Source organism: Natator depressus, chromosome 3, assembly GCF_965152275.1.
Source record: "Natator depressus isolate rNatDep1 chromosome 3, rNatDep2.hap1, whole genome shotgun sequence".
NCBI classification, from domain to species: Eukaryota; Metazoa; Chordata; order Testudines; family Cheloniidae; genus Natator; species Natator depressus.
Genome location: NC_134236.1, coordinates 166,433,542 through 166,456,459, shown reverse-complemented (window position 1 = coordinate 166,456,459; position 22,918 = coordinate 166,433,542). Strand labels below are relative to the sequence as shown.

The 22,918-nt window shown below is 43.2% G+C and overlaps 1 protein-coding gene across 1 annotated transcript in view; it reads left to right on the top strand.

Moving 5' to 3' along the window:
* SMYD2 (SET and MYND domain containing 2) overlaps nucleotides 1–22,918 on the top strand; it is a 41,583-nt gene that overhangs the window by 16,477 nt on the left and 2,188 nt on the right. Inside the window, exons 4-11 of the mRNA XM_074949267.1 lie at nucleotides 834–894; nucleotides 3,265–3,389; nucleotides 7,138–7,205; nucleotides 9,274–9,376; nucleotides 12,484–12,594; nucleotides 16,446–16,566; nucleotides 20,046–20,220; nucleotides 21,726–21,834. Of these exons, the coding sequence (XP_074805368.1) occupies nucleotides 834–894; nucleotides 3,265–3,389; nucleotides 7,138–7,205; nucleotides 9,274–9,376; nucleotides 12,484–12,594; nucleotides 16,446–16,566; nucleotides 20,046–20,220; nucleotides 21,726–21,834 (873 nt within the window). The remainder of the gene's footprint in view (nucleotides 1–833; nucleotides 895–3,264; nucleotides 3,390–7,137; nucleotides 7,206–9,273; nucleotides 9,377–12,483; nucleotides 12,595–16,445; nucleotides 16,567–20,045; nucleotides 20,221–21,725; nucleotides 21,835–22,918) is intronic.

The window sequence follows — 22,918 nt, the reverse complement described above, 5'->3', positions numbered from 1 at the left end:
GATGGGGCATGTAAGTTTCAAGGTTATTACACTATGTATTTTTGCAAAGCTCTAAATTCTGTCTGCAAAAACAAATCCTCTCTGAAGCACATTTGTACGATCGAGGTCTGCATATATGACAAGGGCAACCTGGATACTGTATATAGAGAGGATTTTGATGGCCTGCTGGGAAGGTAGCCTGCATACTCCCTCTGTGCCTGTGTGTGGGGGGTTTGGTTTTTTAATTAAAGCACAGTCTAGTGGTGGTCCACAAACAAAACTAGATGTTTAATGATTAAAAGTCATTGGAATAAATTTGTGCTTGAGGGAGGGGGGAACCTACATGCCATATAAAAGCTAAATATGCAAACCGTAGTCCCTGAATCTCAGCTGCTGGGCCACCTGCAAAGCCATATATAATGGCCAAGATTACAAAGAAGTGGCCTTAGGCCAACAATAGAGCACTGCTTTTGAACTCTGTCAACAGTGACTTTATTCACTTTCCTCAAAGCGAAGCCTGTTTCTTGCCTGCTTTGCTGCTGTTAGTCGCTTTCTGGGTATCTAGAACAAAGCAAATTACATATTTTAAAATACTCCACTGGTTCTGTATGTACATTTGATTGGAGTTAGTTTACGCCTGCTTTGTTTGGCACAGCAATACTTTTTTTTTCTGCCTTGTAAGTTTAGTCAGTTTGACCAGATCACTGTTCATTGGCCTTTATAAAGCCTGAATACAGTGAGGGTTTTATGTTTTTGTTTTGTGGGTAAAAACGTTCAATGTAAGCATTGATAGACAAAATATGTGATCGTTCTACATTTTTTTTCTTGTCATTGCAATCTTTTTCTGTTCCTAGAAAACCCACCCTGAAAGAACACAGTCAGAAAAATTGCTTGCAGTAAGAGAGTTTGAATCACGTAAGTAGAGAAGACTTGCAGGTAACAGGAGCTCTTTTCCATAGTGCATTTAGGAATTGCTTCATTACCCTTCATGAAAACCTTCTCCAAGCATCTCTGTTATAGGAAGAGGGAGTAAAAAAAAGAACCGCATTTCCAAACATTTTTGTAATGCTTTAATTTCTTTTTCTGTTGGTAGATTGGGGAAGTGAGGGTGAAAATTTAGACAGATTAATTATGTAGTGTTCATCAGATGGCTTTCCTGGCACTCTGGTGACATTTCTGAATTGTAATGTTGCAAAATTAAAATAGCTGGTGTTGTTACCAGGAGGCATAAAATCAGAGACAACACAGTTGTTTGATGGTGACAATGACTATGGGGCTAATTGCAGAATCCTCTGGACTGCACTTCCGTGTCTGTCACTGCCAATCAAATTTGACATGTTCTCTGTGATTGTGTTGAAATTCCATGTCCTGAATGCTCCAAAGTGATCTGAGGAAGGAGAGAAGGCAGTGGCTTGCTTTTATCTGGAAGGCTACCGTTTCCACCCCCCCGCCCTTGAGGCAGTTAGAAATTGAGCAACTGTTAAAACTAACCAGCCTGGAATAGTCTGCATGGTGCTGCAGTGTTGCTCCCTTTCTTGGTATTGATAGTAATAAGAAGAAGCTGATGTGCACATGTCTGAGATGATGGGGCGATAGTACTGTAGGCTTACATGCCTTTCATCCTGAAGGATTCCCAACCCCTTGACAAAATGCTAGACAAATGCTGTCATTGATGGAGTGAGAAGTGGCGGTTATTTAACCAAGCCCAGCAAGACTGCCGAACAGCTTTAGTACAGGAGGTGAATGAGATTACTGCCTCAACTGGAACTGCTTGGAGGAATGGAATGGTAAAGTGTTGGCATTTGTCCAAGCTAGAGCAGCCTACATCTGAGAGGAATTTAGAGGACAAGTTGTCAAACAAGCTAGTGGTGGGAACTGGGGGGGTGGGTGTTCATGGAGGGTTTTCTGTGTATTCTGCTGAATTTTAGCCTGCGTTAATATAAATATCTTACTCATTTGGAAGCTCAAAAGGGTTGGGGTTTGGGTCAGTGGATGCTTATCCAAACTGTGGCAGGGCCCTCCTAAAGCACTGAAATGCTCTGCCACCACAATTCTGCCCTTCTCCCCGAGCAGGCTTCCTTTCTATTTCTGGCTGTCTTGGTGAGAAGCCCCCTTTGCTGCCCGTTACCCACCCCCCTTTGGCATCTTCAGCAGTTGCCCCCTGCCCTCACTCTCTCTTCCCAGGGATGGGTGAGTGAAGAAATGGCATAGGATTCCCATTGGGAAGGCTTCATCTTTCTTTCTTGCACCTGAGCTCCCCCTAGTTCTCATCCCGAAATTGTCCCATTTCAGTGTCTCCACTATTCTGTGTCTCCCCTCATTTGTCCCCACTCTTATGTGTGTCTCTCATTTGTGCCCCTCATTTTCAGCTCTTTTTCCTGTAGTCTCTCTCTTCACTGCTGTCATATTTTTGGGGACGTAAAGGGGAATTGCAGCATTACTTTGCTTTGCAGGTGTGGCTTGGTACTCCTGCTGCTGTGTAGAGTAGGGAGGAGGACAGTGGTAATAACTAGGCACTCCATTCTGCTTCTGTTGGAGTGAGAGCAAAGAGTGTCTCAGGCAGAGAAGGGACTGGGAAAATGCTCAGTCCACCTCGAAATGTCAGATGGCTTAGCTGCCCAGGGTTTTGGCTGGAACCAAGAGTGGGACTGGGTATAAAATACCAAGACAGGACCAGACAAGTATGCCAGGACACCACTGCTGATGCCTCAGGCCTTGCAAATGGTAGAGACCTTCATTGACTGCAAGTGGTTAGGACCTCTGCTATTAGAGATCCTGTCTTTTGGATGAGGGGCAGAACAGTCTCTTCCAGTGTTATACTGGGACACTTTCAGTACTGACTAGGACACGTCTACATGGGGAAGGTCTGTCATGTTGGGAAATGTTTCACTAGCAAGATATTAAATGTGGCTTAGCACCTTTTGTAGACGGGGCCAAGTAGTGTATAAGAACATATTCACAGCCATGGTTAACCCTAGGGCTAAGTTAACCATCAGCTAACATGTTTTAAACACTACTGTTCTTGTTCTCAGTAAGGGGTATTGTGTTTAAATCTCTTGTTAATAAAAAATCATCATCCAACATTTTCTAATCTCATGCATTTTCCCAGTGTATACACGTGGCCTTGGAAGGAGAAGCAATCACAACCACTTCTTGCAGTACCTCCATACAGCTGTTCCTTGGGGGTCTCCCATCCAAGTTATGACCTGTTCTGACTTAGATATGGCTGCAGTTAACCAGGAGAGAGTTCTTTGTATTGAAACAGGATGTCTTCTTTATCCACAGACCTTGATAAACTAGACAATGAAAAGAGAGAACTGATTCAGAATGACATTGCTGCGCTTCATCACTTTTATTCAAAGCACATAGCGTACCCTGACAACGCTGCCCTTGTAGTCCTCTTTGCACAAGTAAGTTGGCTAGAATAAAATCCGTTTAGGTAGGTGGTATTGTGAGAATCTAGTCTTCATGAAAGAAGCAAAAGACAGCAATGAGAACAGCCTTCCTTGGATCCAAACAGAGGTGGTAGTGGTAAAACATTGCTATGGTGTTCTCTCCCAGGCACCGGTTTCTACATGTGATCCGGTAATTCATTTATCACTGCTCTGGACGGGTGGCAAGGAGGCAGAATATCATTTTGGATAACATTTTGAAATCTTAAAATGTTTAATTTCACCTCTCTCTTACCTTGAATTCCACATATATCCAGACTGCATGTATCTTTTGGACACAGTAATAGTTGTGATGCTCTAAGAGTGACATTTCACCTTCGTGCCTGCACCCCCTCATCCCCCCTAAAAAAAAAAAAAAAAAAAAAGTGAATGCACATTTAAATCCAGAATTGCCAAGCATCACTCTGTCTTTCTGTCTGGACTCCCTGTTTAAGCCTCCAACAAAGGGTGCCGTGCCATCTGTGGTGGTAGGTTTTTGAGATGTGGACAACAGCCTACTATTGGACTGAGACTGCCCACTCCTTTTGTATAGGCCAGTGCCTACCAGTAAGAGGTCATCGTTGCTATTCTTACCTTAATTAGCGGTTAAACTGCTGTACTTCAGGTGAAAGTTCCAGTACCGTATTCCATTACTTATCCTCTAAGCCATCTGGTTTCCCATGATTCACTTTTTGTTTTTGTTTGATTTTCTTTGGTGATTGAAAAGTTTTCTTTCTATTTTTTTTGTAAGCCTTTTCAGTTTGCCAAGTGATCTAGAAAGAGATGCGTCCAAACCTCTGCTTCGATTTAAGGAATCTGACCTGTCCAGATTCTTATTGTGATTTTGAATATTTTGCTGGAAAGCAGCCAGAGCCCACAAAGATTAATTGATTTTTACTAAAACAGTCGCTTCTCCCATGCTACTCTGTTCTTGGGCAATCTTGTCAGCTCCCACTGCTTCAGCTACTTTCTGCATGCTGCTGACTCCTCATTTCCTGCTCTTGGGTACTGCAGACCCCTCTTCCCCAGCATCCCTGACATCCGCATTGCTCCCTTCTGACCATACAAAACCCAGCTAATGAGATCAGCATCCTAGCCTGTCACAGTGTCCATGTTACGCTCTACACATTCCTCCAGGTCCATCCCCTGACACCCCTTCTTGATCACATCATGCTCAAGGGACTTGTCCCCTCCTTCTAGAGTCTGCATTACTCTGCCCCCACCTTTCTTCCCTGCTCTAGTCTCTTATCCTCTGTTGTATCACTGATGCCAGCCTTGAATGCCATTCAAGTTTCACAAACTTCCCTTTACACATGGAACGCTCTCCCTGAATTAAACTCTAACCGACTAACCTCTTATCCTTCAAATCCCTTCTCCTGACCCATTTCTGCTATGATGCTTACAAGAAAGAGCCACCTACTGATGACTATAGGTTGAGGGTAGTTGGAGGTGCCTGACTCTATATCTATCTATCTATCTATCTATCTATCTATCTATCTATCTATCTATCTATCTATCTATCTATCTATCTATCTATCTATCTATCTATCTATCTATCTATCTATCTATCTATCTATCTATCTATCTATCTATCTATCTATCTATCTATCTATCTATCTATCTATCTATCTATCTATCTATCTATCTATCTATCTATCTATCTATCTATCTATCTATCTGTGTATATATATATATTCTTTAAAAAACACAAATCAATTGGAACCATCACATTTTGTGTCTGTCACCAGCCTATGTAACCCTATGTTCTTATTGCTGTTAGCCCCATCCTCCTTCCCACCTGTTTTACGTTCACCTGTTTTGTGTCTTGTTTTAAATTTGATTGTTGGCTTTTGGGGCAGGATGTTTGTACAGTACCTAGCATGATGAGGCCCCATCCTGACTGGGACCTTTGGATACTACCACACTACAAGTAATCATCATTAGAAGTTATTTTACCATTCTGAAGGTGGTGTTGGTGAGGACTCTTTATTTAGAACCATGAATTCTGCTTATGTAGTTCATTGGTCTTTATCTGAAGGATGGTCGAGGTGGGTTGGGGGTGGGGTTTCACACTGCTTGCAAAGTACATTCCTAACTGTAGTTTGGCTGGTGGAGCATAGGCGTATGTTCCCGGTAGTTTCAGTAAAGAGGAAAGACGAGGGATTCTTTCAGGGGGCTTCATGTGCAGTTGACAATCCTACTAGTCTATACTTGATTGGCTGCACCTGGGTCTGTTGTGTCTTCTTTTGTCACTTGTGAGACAACAGTTGTGTTCATTCCATTTTGGTATCACCATGGAAAGGAGAGCTTATCGATACTGGCAGGGAGATGTATAGGGGGTTAACTTTCTGTTGGCATAAATGCAGCTGTCATCAAAATGGGGACTAAACTACTTGATTGGGATTGAGATGGATTTTAGTGACTGTGAACATATACGGGAAGTGCAGCTTTAAATGTTGTTGTTTAGTGCACATGCATTGGCACTGAGACTGTCGTAGGCCAAATCCTGAAGTTCTTACTTAGACTAAGGGCTTGTCTACGCTACCGCTTAAGTCAGTGTAAGTTACATCACTCAGGGGTGTGAAAAAGCCACCCCCTGAGCAGTGCAAGTTACATCAACTTAAAGCGGTGTCCACACCACACAATGTCTGGCGGGAGATGCTCTTCCGCTCTGTAGCTTCCACCTCTCGCAGAGGTGGAGTAATTATGCTGATGGGAGAGTGCTCTTCCGTCGGCGTAGTGGGTCTGCACCAGACGTGCTACAGAGGCACAGCTGTACTGATGCGTGCGGTAGGGTAGACTAGCCCTAAGCTCCCATTGAAGCAATGAGAGAAAAAACATGAGTAGGGATTTCAGGACATGGCTTTATGGCCTGCTTGACTCCTCTCTTTCAAGTGTATTGACAAATATCTGGCCTTATCCTGTGTCCGTGTAGTTTAATTAAACCTGTCTGCTTCTGCCCCTCCCACTATGTCTACACTGTCATGTATTCCCAGCGTTAGCTTCTGCTCTATTTTCCACAAAATTCAAGTTCTTCATCCATTACTAATAAATAAATATTTGTACTGCAGGTGCAATTTGAGGCCTTGACCAGGTTGCACCCCACTGTGCCAGGCCCTGTGTGTCATATTCAAGGCACTGCACAGGCCCTTCACTGTCTGTCTGGTTTTGTTCACCCTCCCTTTTCTTTGTGCACATAGCTCTGTCCAGTCCTCTCTTGTTAGCATTCCTCTGGGCCAGATCCTGGTCCCATTGACGTCTGTAGTTAAATTTCCATTTGAAGCAGGACTGGCCTTTTCTCTCCTCTGCCACTTCTCAACTTTGTGCCTTGTTTCACAATGTCCTCTCTGTTTGGAATAGTCTCGCTCTATACAGGCAACCTGTCCCTCCTTCTTCCAAACTCTTCTTAAGCCTCATGTCCTGTCCTTGGCTATCCAAATGCTGATGTTCTGTGTTGTGGTCTGATCCTACTCTGGTGCATGAGTCTTTATCCTTTACATTTAGTCTGCCTAAAAGACTGTAAACTCCTCAACATGAGGACTCTGAACACCAGTAGCTCTGTAATAAATACCGACTAAGAATAAACAGAATTGCTACCAGATTACTTCAATTTACTGCTCAGTGTGGTCCCTTATAGCCAGAGGAATATAGTATGTAAACATGGAATATTAAACCAGAAGATTATGATTACCAGAGATCTAAGCTAATCACTCTCTCTTTTCCTTAGGTTAATTGTAATGGCTTCACAATTGAAGATGAAGAACTGTCTCACTTGGGATCAGCAATATTTCCTGAGTAAGTTGAATTTTATTTTTTAAACAATAAATTTTTTTTTTTTAAAAAAAAGCCCCGATACATGTTACAGACATGGTAAATTGAATTAACCCATGGTTATGATTCTGTCTCTAATGAAATACTCCAAGATACTGGAGTTGTAGCACAGTGGCTTCAAAGAACTGTCTAGTGTACATAGAGGGACATGTATAGTACTGTGCAATGGAGTTGGGCAAACTTTTTATAATGAAGTTTCCCCTGCTTTTGTTGGAAACCCAAAAGTCAGGCCATCTTTGCCAAAGAGTTCAAGAGGGTCCACCTACCTTTTGATAAGGGTAAAGTTTCAAGTGGCTGTGAACCAGTTCATGATTTTAGACATTTTTATTTAAAAACTTAATTTCAGCAGAGTTACTCTTTCAGTTTGTTTTGAAGCCATGAAACTCAGGGTGTGAACCACATCTAGATTGATATGAACCAGTGGGCTTCTAGTGATCAAAAGAAATTGAAAATAGTTGCATAGATGACTTCCCCCATAAAATCTTTCCATTTTGTTTTTAGTTTGGTGGAATCCTTAACCTGGTGCTCTCTGACCAAGTGATTAGACTTTGTTCAGCGCCATCTCCCTAGCTTTGTTCCTTTTTAAGTAGCAGATCTCCTTCATACATCCCTCCAACCTCCTCCTCTGATGTTTTAACAGTGTGATGTGTTATGTTGCCATGACAGTGAAAAATTATGTACAAACTCTGTCAGCTCTAGAAATAAATCACAGATGTTATTAAAGTGCTGTTCGTGGAATAGGAGCCTTTCTAGTGCTCAAGAGGAAGAAAGGTGCTCCCTTCAAGGGAGTTGGTATGCAAATTCCCCTCTTGCTGCTCACAATATAGCTAAGGAGATGACTATAAGCCCATATTGAAGGCATTGCTTAATCTGAGTTTTCTGGGCACATGCTTCCATCGACATCAGTGGGAGCCACAGGGTGGTGGTTGGTTGTATTACTGTAACATTTAGAGTCCCCAACTGAAGTCCGGGTGCCATTGTGCTAAGTGCAGTTTATGTTGTACATAAACAGAATAAGACAGTCCTTCCTCCAAAGAGCTTACACTCTCTAAAAAGACAAGGCAAAGGGTGAGAGACAGGCAGTGATGCTGTTGTCCTATTACAGATGGGGAGCTATGGTACAGAGAGATTAAGTGACTTACCCAAGGTCACAGAGGCAATCTATGGCAGAACAGGGAATTGAACTTAGAGCTTTTGAGTGCCAGTCCAGTACCTTAACTGTAAGACCATCCTTTCTGTCTGAGTGTGCTCAGCAACTCTGTGAATTAGGCCTTTCGAATTTAGCAGTTATACCTTTGAGCTAAGATTTCTCCTTGATCTCTGACCAAAGATGCAATTATTATTTTGGGGGTGAGGGGTGGGGTTAAAGAAGGTATTTTAGCTACTGTGTCTAATAAAACAGACAAACTGAATTTTTTCAGAGCCCAGAGTGCTGGGGGACATACTTTTCCCCAGCGGTTAAGATTTTTTTGCACACTTTTTGTGTGCATAACTGAAAAATAATAATTTTTTTTTTTAGACTTGGGGCCTGCTTTTGCTCTCTGTGAAGTTGATAAAAGTTTTACTATTGGTCTCGGACTCCAGTGCAAACAAGTGGCTTTTTGTGTACTAAGTTTCTGTCTGCATTGCTTTCAAGTATAATAATACTCAGTGTTCCTCTTCCCCAAGGGATTCCCCAGGCACTTCTCAAGCTATGAGCCTGGCTCTGGTCCCACTGAGACTTGCCATTGACTTTACAAGGCCTGCTCCCATTATACATACCACTGTAATGTAGTCACCTTTGGACAGCAGCTACACACTAGCATTTGGCACGCTGCACAACAAGGGATGGAAGGACAATTTGTCTGATCCTACCCTATTCATTAGCAAGTCAGTTGATTGTAATTTTATAATAACAATACTATAGCCTTTCCTAAGGTTACCTATGTTTTTAGCTGAGACACATCTTGCAGAGCAAAGTGACTTGAGCTATTGGATGCTGAAGTGATGCTTTTTGCTTTCAGACACAAAAATTGCTCTTTTGCTTTTACAGTGTTGCACTGATGAACCATAGTTGTTGCCCAAATGTGATTGTAACCTACAAAGGGACCTTAGCTGAAGTCCGAGCTGTTCAAGAGATTGAACCTGGAGATGAGGTAAATGCATATCATGAGAGTGTAAATGCAGTGGTGTGTGGGCATGCATGTGGTAAAGTGGGAGTGGACTTGGCTTGTCAAGCGTTGCTCCAGTTAAAATGGAAGCCTCTTCCTCATGTCTCTTGTCTTTCAATCAGTTCTGAAAACTCACTTTAAAAAAAAAAAAATCAGGGGTGGGGCAAGGGGAGACAGTGTCTTTTTGGTGGTTAGAGCAGGGGAATGGGAGGCAGGGCATTGGATCTCTGCCACCAGTTCAACGGAGGAACCTGACCCCTCTGTGCCTCACTTTCTCTATCTGTAAAATGGGTGTAAGTAGCTAGCCTTGAGGCTTGAGTTATTGATGTTTAGCTGATGCTTTGAGATTCCCATATGAAAAGGGTCAAATGAATGTAAACTATTATTATTACTGTAATGATTACCATTACCAATATAATAGTATTGTAAGGAAGATGTGGAGTTAGACAGAACAAGACCAAGTAAAAGGGGGACTGATCACTTCTCTGCTATCCTATTTCTGTCTGGACAGAGCGATCGCATAACATGGAACTCATCCATACCAGACTGGATAAAACAGGACCATGCTGTGAAAGAATGACGTTATTTTGACCTCTATGACCCCGGGGGGGCAAGACTGTCAATGAAGGCTAGATTGAATTTCCCCTGACTAGAACTAGGCCTTTTAGGTTGCGTCCAGCCCATCTGGGTCAGTCACTGATCTTTAACAATGTGTCTTCATCAGCAAAGACCACCTATATCTGTTAAATTTATCTTGGGCAGGGTGGGGGGAGGTGCTCAACCATAATCTTGAGTGACAGCAATGGTGCATTTGCTAAATAATGATGGAGTTTGTGTAGGATTTCACTGTTAGACCCTCGATAATGGCATATGAATGATAAAGGTTAATCATGTTAAAATAAGTTTGAGGTTAATTTTGGTAGCAATTGTCTGTCTATTTATTTTATTTATTTATTTATTTGCTTTGGCTTTTTTATTTAAGTGTAATGAAAATAATGTGACTGAAGTCACTAAGAGGAGGAAAGCTGTTTGGGGTCGGACTGTGAACACTCCTTACTGGCGATGGGTAAAGAGTTACTTGCCTGAGTAATGGGACAACCCAGGTGTATGATGACTCCTCATTCTGAGTAGGGGAGTTGGTCACAGTAACAGCAGCACACATTGCAAACAAAGTTTAATTAATTCACGTGAGATAATTACAAGGTGGCTATTTATTGTGACATCCTGGACATAGTATCTTTTTATAATGGATTTACTGTTTGTGGGGTTAAAATGAGAACTATAACACATCTCTTGACCCCTTTACTTTTAAAGCTGGACTGTTATTTACAAGACAATTGCTGGCCCTTTGGTAGAAAATTCCCAAAACTGGAATCTTGTATCCCATAATTGGTCTTTTATCATTTAAAAAATGTGCAGTGTGTGGACAAAGTGTGTTGGAATGAATCACTTTGCTTGTGTACTACAGTCACGTGGCCTGTGTCTCCATCTTCTGGTTCAGTGTAGCCATTGCATCAGAAAACGGTCCGTTTCCACATACAGCTCCTGCATCTTGTGTGTTTTGTGCCTGGGGAAATAAATTGAGTGCCAGCATAGAATAAAAACAAGTATAACTACTGAGTGAAATTGATTGCTGTTAAGAGAGGGTAACAGACCAGAAAAGACTATATCAGATTAGCACAGCATTTTAAGACTTGGTTCAACTTCCTTATTTCTCGCTTATTTTTTTGCTCTTCACTGATAACATGGTCAACTGTGCTGTGTATTTAGGATGTTTCTTAGGAGGATACCATTTTAAAACACAAAACAGTTTAGTTAGTTGCCAAGAGTTCCATTGTGCAGGGCTCAGAGGGAGAGGGTAATTAAAACTAAAACTAATGAATGAGAAATGCCTGTAAAATGACATATAATAATTTTTTTGTACTTAAAAATATCACTGCTTTACATTCTGATTTTTTTTTTTAAAATACCCTTTCAGAACTGAAGCACTGGCTCCCTTTTGGAAAGTGGAAGTCTCCCCAATAAATTAAAGCTCTGTCCTAAATTTTCCAAAGCTGCTAGTGATTCTGGGTGCCCAACTGGAGACACCATAAAGGGACCTGATTTTCAGAAAGAGCAGAGCACCTAGCCTCTGACAGTCAGGCCCCTTGAAGGTTTCTCAAGTTGGACACCCCAAATCACTAAACACTTAGGCCCCAGTTTCTAGCCTGGCAGGAGCCCAAGATGGCACACTTAAAGCCATGACATATTTAGGTACAGAAAAGCTCTCTTGCCCCGTCCAGAATCTTGCGGGTCCTGAGCCTCAGTCAGAGGGGAAATTCCACCCTTAGAAGGAGGAAGCATTTCTCTGGCAGGTTGAATTAATGAAATAGTGACTGATTGGAGCTGCTGAGAAGTTTTGAATGTAAGAATTAATCCCTGGGAGGTGGGATTAGTGGACAAGTGATGTGATTGTAGGGATGTGATATGTTGTACAGCAGGGGCGGGTAAACTTTTTGGCCTGAGGGCCACATCGGGTTTCCAAAATTGTATGGAGGGCTGGTTAGGGGAGGCTGTCTCTCCCCAAACAGCCAGGCGTGGCCCAGCCCCCACCTCCTATCCGACCCCTCTCTTTCCCCCCCCCCCCACTTCTCGTCCCATGACAGCTCCCCCAGGACTCCTGTCCCATCCATGACCCCCTGCTCCCTGTCCCCTGACCGCCCCGACCCCTATCCACACCTCTAGCTCCTGATCACCACCCCTATATCCCCTGCCCTCTATCCAACTCCCCCTGCTCCCTGCCCCCTTACTGCGCTGCCTGGAGCACCGGTGGCAGGTGCCGGAGCACCGGGTCAGGCCGCGGCTCTGCAACTGCGCTGCCCAGCTGCCCAGAGCGTGGCGTGGCTTGCTGAGGCTGCGGGGGAAGGGGGACAGCGGGAGAGGGATGTGGCCTGCGGGCCGTAGTTTGCCCACCTCTGTTGTACAGGTATATGGTGGTCTGATTATATTAGATATTTGAAATATATGGATTGTGTGTATGTGGTGTTTATTATGGGTGCACTTACTTTGTTACATACTTTTTTTTTTATTGATTTGGTATGTTTTTCCTCTAGATTTTTACCAGTTATATTGATCTGTTGTACCCTACAGAAGATAGAAATGATCGGTTAAGAGACTCCTATTTCTTCACCTGTGACTGCAGGGAATGCATTACTAAAGAAAAGGTAATATAACCAGGGTATAGAAATATGTTCCTGATGACCTACCCACATACCAGAGGCTTTCATGCTGTTTTCTATCTGACTAATCAGATTTGGAATGTAGGGAGTGCTTTCTGTCTGAGACCTTCTCTCATTCCCTTTCTCTCCACTATAACCATAAAGTATCATGGAATATCCTAGTAGGTACTTGCTTAAAGGTAATATGAAAACTGTTAGACCCGGGTTTTTGTACTGAGTGTCTCCACAAACGGGATGTATGGGGCATTTGGCACAGAAATCAGTTTTTTTCTGACTTTGGTATTCTTTCCTTCCTCCCCCGCATATTGTGAAATTCTCTTGGTTCTTCCTGGCTTTCCGAAGGTATCCCAGGATGCAGCTTTACAAATATCAGACATCTCACTGCAGTTCATGATACCAGCGATGTACTGAATGATTGATTAATTCTGGTCTTTCTTCTGTGAACCAAGAAGTACCGCAAGGATTTCACAGGGGGAACTTAGGGCTTGATCATGAACCCATCGATGTCAATCCTGGCTTGCCACTGACTTCAAAGAGTGCAGTTAAAAGAGTTAATTAAAACCTAATTCTGTGCTGAATGGCTCCCACAGCCTGGTAATTGGGGATTTTCAGCAAACAAATCTCTGCTTAACTGAGTTCTTGTACTTGTGCAGCAGATCAGCTTTAATGTGACAATCCATGTGTGGCACTATCTATCAGATGGGCAACTTTTGTATCATTTCCATGACCTTGTGTGTTACCCTTGCTATATGTAGTCTGAGAAAAAAGGCATTGTGATGGTAGCTGTAGGAACAAGGTTTCAATAAAAGCTCTTTATTAAAAAGAAATTGATCTTTGTCTTGTTAGGCAGAAAAAATAATTGATTTGTTACATACTGTAGGTTACAGTTAACTGTACAAATTAACCAAAGACCTATATATAGATGGCTTTATTTTAGTAGGAAATATGTCGCAATTACCAGGCTGACTGCCCCTCTGACCCCTCTTGATTTCTTTGAGTACACCCTCTTTCAGGTCTCTCGCCTGTAGCTCTCAGCTTTCTGAGGGTGAAATTACACAGTTCTCCCACTCAGGGGCCTGCAGCCCAGTATCTGATCTGTGATCAACCATGATTATTCGGCAGGACTGACTTGTGCCCAGCACCTGCAGCTCTGTTCTCTCTCAGGCAAAAACAGTGGTAACCAGTGACCGACGTCTCCTTAAAGCAACGTATTTAATATGACAAAAGCATTAAGAAAAAACAGGTCTTAAAACAGTAAAACAAACGATACTCATGTCTAGTTTACCAAGTATCTAACTATTTTCAACATAGGGATCCTGTAGGTCTAAGATGCTTATGGACCCCTTGTGAGGTGGGGTCTACAATCCTACACAAAAGAAAGGCAGGCAGGGGGTGAGAAGCCTGCCTGCCTGCAGACACAGTCCCACTCTACCACAGCTGCGAGAAATCTCAATTAGGGAGAGAGAAGGCCCCAGCTGGTGTAGCTAATGAGGGCAAACCCAAGTATAAAGAGGGAGGAAGAGACCAGGTAGAAGAGCTCAAGACTTCAAGGGAGTAATAACTCTCTGTTAGAGGAGCTAGTGCCTGCCTGCCTCTGAGAGACTACTTCCCTCCTGGAAGTACAAGGGAGGTAGCTGGAGATGGGAGCCTTAAGGACCAAAGGTTTTTTTTACTCCTTTATGTGATGTTTATGGACTTGGCCTCTCTTTCTTGCTGATTGGATTTATGCCCCTGTTGCCCGGTCCAGGACTGACCTAGGCTGCTTGAGCTGGGTCTTTGTACAAGGTGGTGTCAGTTGCTGCTGACACCTCTCCTGAGAGTCTCATTAGTGAAGTCTGTTCCCATAATTCACAAACCATCCTCCTCCTGCACCCCCACACTTCCCTGAGAGAGAATGTTCTTTCAAAGCTGCTTAGTCCTTTTGATCTCCAGGTTCCCAGCCTGGCAAAATAAAACTTGCTTCTTCCTTGGAGACAGGATGTAGGATCCTTGAAACTAATCGCTTCCTCTGTTGTCTTTCAAAGGTGTGCCTGGATATTCTTATCGGGGACCATTGTGTTGCTTTCCTGCTTGTTCTTGCTGTAGTTCCCACTGATTTTAAGCATTTCAGACATATAATAAATATTCCACAACCCCCAGCATATATTGGTTTCTCATTACTGATATGCTACCTAGTTATTCTTAGATTATTATATAGGAACTCCATGACCATCACACTCAGTTTTCTTAAAATATAAATATAGGGTGAAATCCTGCCCCTGTTGAGGTCAATGGGAGTTTTTGCCACTGGCATCAGTGGAGCAGCGATTTCACCCATAACATTTAACAATGTACCACTCACAAAACAACCTGTCACTCTACCTCTTATGGAAATATCTACAGTCAAAAGGACATGAAAGGGAAGTATGGAATAGGATTCATTTTCCATTGAATTAAGTTTCTTGGTGAGCCTAAAGTGTCTGGGTTTTTATTATGGGAATTCAGAAAACTTGTGTCAAATAAGCAGTGAAACTTCCTATTTTGAAGTGGTTTAGTAACTGACGGTATGTCCAGTTACTACACTTCACAAATCTGTGTAAAGTCAATACTGGAAAACTCTTTTTTGGTGTATTGACAAAGGAGGGTGATGTCAGATGAGCGGATCAAGCAAATGCAGAACAGTGGACAAAATCAGCTGTTATACCTACGCACTGGGGCCAGACTGGTTGAAATTCTGTGTCTTGTGTTACGCAGGTGAGACTAGATCATAATGGTCTCTCTGGCCTTAAGATCTGTGAAATCTCTACTGTGACTGAAAGCAGAATTTGGCTGTGTATATCTTTAATTTTAAATGATTTGGAAAGGTGAATTTAGAGAAGTTTGATTAGTTCTAGTCCTGCAAGATGCACTGCATGTACAGTAGAACCTTGCTAATCTGCACTTCGTTAGTGTGCACACTAACGATCACCTACTCACAACTGGCAGTCTTCCCCCACCTCTCAAAGATCACATAGCAAAGACCGAGAGGCTTCTGACACCAGGAGGTCACACTTTAGATGCTTTTAAAAACCCAATGTCATAAGGCAGCAGTTCCGAGCTTTAGAAATTCTTGGAGAGCATCATAGCGTCTAACTGGGGACATGCTCTTAGCCTTCTTGGCGAGGCAGAGGGGCAATTAATCTTCAGGGAGCGCTTGTACTAGGTGAGGAAGCCATTGCAAAGATAACGAGAGCAAGCAATAGCTTTCTGGTTTGTAGTTGACCCCACAAACCAGCACTGTGTCTGAGAAAGCCATTGTGCCGCCACATCCCCCACAGCAACTATATCCTGGCTTGTACTAGTGTAGTCTGGTACTTCTGAGGCACCTATCGTACGGTGCCCAGCACTATTCAAGAGAGAGCAGGGGGTTTTGAGTCCTGAGGCAGGGGCTTGTGAGATGGAGTCAGAGGTGCTGCTGAATCGGTGCACTTTGCACCACTTGTAGCTTCCCACCAACACTGTGGAGAAACTATCACAGATGGATCTGAGTTGAAGACCTTATCGCAGTTGTTGCAACCAGCTGATACAAGTGACATTTATAAAACACCTTGGGATAGCTCTTGCGTTGTGGACGCAGTCATCGTCCAGGAGTTTGCAAGCTCAGAGCATTCCAGCCGAAGGTTTAGAGAAAAATTACAGAGGAATAGTTTACTTTGTCTGTTTTCTCCCCTACAGATTTCAGTGGTTTCTTTGTGGGAGCCTAACATTCCAACCATGCCTTTTATTTTATTAATGTTATGTAGCTTTTAAACTGTGTGGATGTTCCTTTACCTGTGAGGTTTGGGATTGCATTTGTAATTCTCATGTGCTTCCTTCAGGACAAAGATAAATTGGAAATCCGCAAACTGAGTGAACCTCCATCAGCAGAAACTGTCCAAGACATGATCAAATATGCCCGAAATGTGATTGAGGAATTCAGGAGAGCCAAACACTACAAATATATCCTTTGCCTTGCCTTTCTCTTGCCCCTGATGGCTTGTTTTGCAAGTTTTTAAATCTTTTTGATATCCTGAGGCTCACTCCTTTTAAACTCCCCCTACCTCCTACAATGCAGTTCTGAAGGCAGTTAGAAACTAGACAGTGTTGTTCTCCTCTTTGTGAAGAGAGAGTTTTCTCTGAAGTGGATGCGTGCGTGTATGAGAGGGATTGTTAGAACATTATGTTGCTGCCTTCTCTTTACAAAATGTGGTGTTTGTGTTTGTTTCCCTTTAAACTGAAAATGTTTCCTGTCGTGAGTCAGGTACGTTTTAACAGGTAGAAAATATTCAAGTAGATCCACCACATCCCAGAGCTAGATGGCTTTTTGGCCAATCTGTGTTTGTGCAGAAGCCCATACTTTTGAAGACATAATGGGTAGAAAAATAAAGAACTGAGCCAACAGCAGGATGATTTAAAAACCCTTAAAATGTCAACGCAGTTAGGAAGGTTAGTGTTACTATTTACAGAGAGTCTGGACTTACTGTCCTGAAGTGAAGGACCAGTTCAGTGGACCTCAGTGGCTATGGTCCTTAGCCAAGCCGTACAGCCTAATTGCTCACCGCCAGAAGTTTCCTTCTGTTGGCATCCAGGCCAAGTCTATGTTGGTTGCTTTTTTAAAGTGTTACATCTGACCTAGCCTCAGCCCAGAGTGCACTCAGTAGACTTTCACCCCTTTATACTAGATCTGGATTTGGCCCTCTGGCTGCATCTGCCCTGATTTGACATGTGACAATTTAGCCCTTGAGAATATCTGGGGACTTGACACCAGAATCAGTGGATGGGGATGTAGTAGGGGCCAGTGGTTGATGTTAAAGGGTCTCCCTAGCTGAACTCAGTGATGTCAAGGGCCATGAAGATTTAATGATAGAATAGTCTTGATTTTAAACGTTGGAAGGAGTGGCTACAAGGCCTTAATCAGGGGGTCTCTGTTCTTGTGCAACACCGGGGGTTGCAGCACCTCTGCAGAGCAGCAGCTGCAAGCACCTGTAAAAATAAAACTGAGCTGAGCGTCCCACCCTGCATGCTGAGCCTGGTTTTGCAGCAGAGGCGATAGGTGTGGCCCACAGAAAACTGTTCCCACTGATGATTACATTGTAAACTCTTCAGGGCAGGGATTGTGTCTTCATATGTGTTGCACAGAACCACTCCCTGGTCGTGACTGGGATCTGCGTTTGCTAGTGCAAAATAAGCATGGAATAGAGCCATGGAGGAAAACCCTTCAAAAGGCTTTTAAAACTAGATGGGGTTTGTTTGTATTTTTAATCTTAAAAACAAAAAGCTTGCTTGAGCAGTTTAACCATCCACCTGACATCCTGGGTGAGAGAGGAGCACAGAGCAGACCCAAACGTAAGATCATAGAATATCAGGGTTGGAAGAGACCTCAGGAAGTCATCTAGTCCAACCCCCTGCTCAAAGCAGGACCAACCCCTACTAAATCATCCCAGCCAGGGCTTTGTCAAGCCTGACCTTAAAAACTTCTAAGGAAGGAGATTCCACCACCTCCCTAGGTAACGCATTCCAGTGTTTCACCACCCTCCTAGTGAAAAAGTTTTTCCTTATATCCAACCTAAACCTCCCCTGCTGCAACTTGAGACCATTACTCCTTGTTCTGTCATCTGCTACCACTGAGAACAGTCTAGATCCATCCTCTTTGGAACCCCCTTTCAGGTAGTTGAAAGCAACTATCAAATCCCCTCTCATTCGTCTCTCTGCAGACTAAACAATCCTAGTTCCCTCAGCCTCTCCTCATAAGTCATGTGTTCCAGTCCCCTAATCTTTTTGTAGCCCTCCGCTGGATGCTTTCCAATTTTTTCACATCTTTCTTTTAGTGTGGGGCCCAGAACTGGACACAGTACTCCAGATGTGGCCTCACCAATGTCGAAGAGGGACGTGATCATTCCCCTCTATATCTGCTGGCAATGCCCCTACTTACACAGTCCAAAATGCCGTTAGCCTTCTTTGCAACAAGGGCACACTGTTGACTCATATCCAGCTTCTCGTCCACTGTAACCCCTAGGTCCCTTTCTGCAGGACTGCTGCCTAGCCATTCGGTCCCTAGATCATCTAATGGTACACTAAGAGTGGAATTTTCTACAATTGTTGCAGAATTGCTCATGTACAAATTCCCCATCCCTGCATCAAGGCTGAGAAAAGGTTTGGGACACATGGCATGGGGGACTACAAACTGCATCTGGCCACAAGGGCATATAGTTACACCTCCTATTTCAACATCTCTCCCATAAGTGCTTTCACATCCTCTACATAAGATTTTTCATGGCACTGCTCTACAGTGAGTGACAGAAGTTATTTCTTCTTCTGCCTCCAGAAGACTCACCATTTCACAAAGAGCCCGTGCTACTTCTGGACCCTTCTCCATGGCAACACACAGGTATTCCTGTTGAAGTGGATAACAGCAACTGAAGAAGCAATGGTCTCAATTTCACGATTAGATGAACACCAAGGATTTGGGGTTGAGTGCTACTCTGTCCCTAAATCACCCAGAACTTGTGATTGGAGACATCTAGAGTGAAGCCTTGGCCTCACTGACGTCAATGGTAAAACTCCCATTGACTTTAGTGGAGCCAGGATTTCATCCGTAGACCTTATTTTTAACGATAGTTGGTGGGAACTATTTTGGCACTGCACAGGTTTTTCATTGACGTGTGACATGAAAGCCTCTATTCTGTAGAGAGGCAGTGTGGTCTAGTGGACTGAGCATACCCCACGAACTCCAGTGTTCTAATCCTGGCTCTTGCTGCATCACCTTTCCGTGCTCCGGTTCATCCAAGGAGTAAGACAGTACTTGTTTCCTTCCCAGGGGCATTGTGAGGATTAGTGTTTGCAGAACACTTTGAAGAGCTCTGGAATTGCACACACCCTTCTGAGCATTCCAAGAGTAATTTTTAAAGGAAACAGTTTAAATTCCATAATCTACAAATGTTATACAAGACCACCCCTCATGCCCCACCTCACTATTCAATGGTATTTACCTGTCATTTCTGGTCTTCCCTCAATTTTATAGGAAGTACATGGGGAATTCTGCAACAGTTGTGGAAAATTCCACTCTTCACTAGCCCCTGCCGCCACGCTGCGCTGCACTGCACCGCCCCCCCACCCACAAAGTGCACCAGTGCTGGTGCAAGAAAACCACTCAGGACTTAAAGCTGGGTTTGCAGGTCTGACAATTAAGGGGTGGGGTGGGGTGGGGTGGGGGGAGGGAAACATGCAAACTGAGCACACTTGATCTGGAGTTGCTGAGACCAGGAACCCCTTGATGCCATTTTTTAATAGTCCCATTTTCAAAGAAGAGCTGTACTCAAAGAAAAGCTTCTCAAAACCATTCTTTACTGGACAACCATAAGGTGGGTATCCTCAAGCTGTATAACACAGGTATGTAGTTGGAAACCACTCATGTAATGTGTTCCTTGACTCCACTGTACCCCCTAGTGAATTACTGGAGGTTTGTGAGCTTAGTCTGGACAAGATGGGCTCCGTGTTTGAAGATAGTAATGTTTATATGCTGCATATGATGTATCAGGCCATGGGAGTCTGTCTGTACATGCAAGACTGGGATGGTGCATTGCGCTATGGGGAAAAAATTATCAAACCATACAGGTAAATTTAAGAGCTTTTATTTTTAATTATATAATGCAGTAAGTTGAACACATGTTTAAACAAAACATATGGGCAGGCATCATTAATCTGATTGCACGTTGTATAGAGATGCACTGTACAGTAGTGAATGTTCATGGCCTGTTTAGAAGGAGATGCAGGACCAGATTGTCAGTGTTTACTTGATCAGAATAGGGCCAGGGTATTAACAATACTTGGCTTTTTGCAAATTCCTGCCACAGAATTGCAGGACCTATTTACACTCCCAGCTGTGTTTCCTTATATTGGTGCCTGTACTAATCTTGCCTAGTTAATGAAACATGTGGTAATCTCTAATATTGTATTGATAGTTTGCCTAAGAGTAATTTTTTAATCTTACCCCTGTCTGAATACTGTAGCTAATATCCTGGCCCTTGCATGTTAATAGAGATTCCAGTCGTCCTGTTGGTTCATTTCATTCATCACCCCCCGTGGTAAATGGCTACAACAAGGCTCTTTTTTCCCATTGAATGGACTGGGCAGCAGAGGGAGCTTGAACTCTGCTTCTCCTGATTCCCATTCTGAGCTTGTCAAGTCCTTGATGTTCTTGGCTACCTCTCCCTTGGCGTCTGAGCCTGAGAGAATGTGCAAACTCCAGGCTCTTGCATCGGGACAGGGTAGCGCAGCCCAGCCCAGCTAGAGCCACCCAGATGTTACCTTTGAGAGGAAAACAAAGAATCTCCCTTGTTTGATTTCTTTTCTGGGCCATGCTTCCCTAGTTTGTTACAGATAGTACATTATGCATGGGACTGACCCTGCCACAGGTCTCCCCAGGAAATTCTCATCGAAAGGTGTAATTTGCTCTCCAGCTGAGGGAGTGCAAGTGAACCTTTCCCTTTGGATGCCAGTGTAAAGTCATAGATCAGCTGGCAGGGAGCTGCGATTGTGCTGGCTCTCTCTCTTTCTCCCCGGGGGCTGAATAGTATTTATCATCCTTGTGACTTGCCCAGCTTCCACTGGCTCAGAGACTGGCATGCCAGGTCAGCGGCTGAACCCAGCTCCTGCAGTTTAGTTTGCTGCAACTGTAGAGCTGCATTCCAAATATGGGTTCTGTACACCCCCTCCGTCACCCACGTACACACAATGCTGACTGCGTGCCTTTGGAATACAAAGAATCCTTGGTGCTTAGGAGTGGGGGTGGCTCTGGGAATTGGTAATGATACAGAGCTTTTTCACCCTTTTTGTTGGCCAGATTAAATCCAGTGACTGCAAGTCACTGCCACCTGATGGCTGTTCAGAGGCCTGGGGTGGGTGAAATGAACGTTGTGGTCTCAGTCCAATTCTCAGTTGTGTCCACATCCCACAAACAATAGATACTAACTCATGGCAGCCACAGCAGAGAGTGCAAGGATTGAATGGGCAGGGAGAAGGAACCAGCTTCTCACACCTAGAGCCAGGGAGAGGGGTTGTGGGGAAATATTGTGGAAATTTTTTGCATGATCTGATTAAGCCAAGTTTTTCTTTTGCAGTAAGCATTATCCTTTATACTCTCTGAACGTTGCCTCCATGTGGCTGAAGTTAGGGAGGCTTTATATGGGACTTGAAAACAGAACTGCTGGAGTTACTGCTCTAAAAAAGGTATTTCCACCCTTACCCAGTAACTATAACAATTTTAGCTAGGCATGTGATTGTTGAAGTGTTACCATTTCTTAACCAATGAATGACTTGCTAGAAAACTTATCATGGCTTGTATTTAGTTACTTGATTTTCATCCTTTCCTTAATTCATTGTGTGTTTGTTATAAAGATGCAATGCAACTGCTGTTACATCATTTCACTGTCTGTTATGCAAAGCAGGTCTTTCCTGATCTTTTCACAATTAACTTTAATACTGCAGAATCAAAATAGTACAGTATGTGTGTCATGTTCCCTGCCTATTCCCTTCATTGAGTCAGAGTTCCACTTCAGCTAGAGAGGTAACTGTGGGTGCAGTTGCATTTCATTTACGTCCTTGTTGAATGAGCTATGTATCTCCCTTCCACTCACCCCCCCAGTCCTGGCCCCTGAAGCATTACACACTATTTCTGTGGTTCATATATTGTTGAGTTGTTCAAAAACTGAACACGTTTCTGGCTCTCACTCATTCTGGAATAGGACACAGGCAGATTAATTTTCATTAGGTGGGTTGAATTTTTAATGCATATGATAGATTATAGTGTGCTGTGATAGCAAACCCCTGACATTTTACTTTGATTCCTCTCCTCCCATTACTAATCTGTAGTGTGTTTCATGATCCTTTCTTTCCCCCGTTGTTTTTGGCTGAGTACTCTCTTTGATACAAGTAAATACCTTTTTGGTTTCCTTAACCTCTTTTTGTTTTTGTTACTTTGGTCTGGAATTCCCTGATTTTTGTGGAGGTTTATTTTTAGGTAAGGCAGACTTGAGCTGGTATTAAAGGAGACCTCCAGCCTACAAGAGCCTGCATAAATTACATATTTTAAATGTATTTTTTAAACAATTTAATGTTGGTCAGAATACAAATAGTGCAGGAAAATCTGTTGGCAGTCAGTTTCCCAACATAAATATCTTTTTCTAAAGACTTATTTCCAAAAATAGCCTACAGGAACACTTGAACAAACTGGCAAAAGCATCCCAGATAGTGGTGTTGCATCTTGAGGCTTATTAGAAAACAAACCAATTATCTTTTCACATCTCTTTGGAAA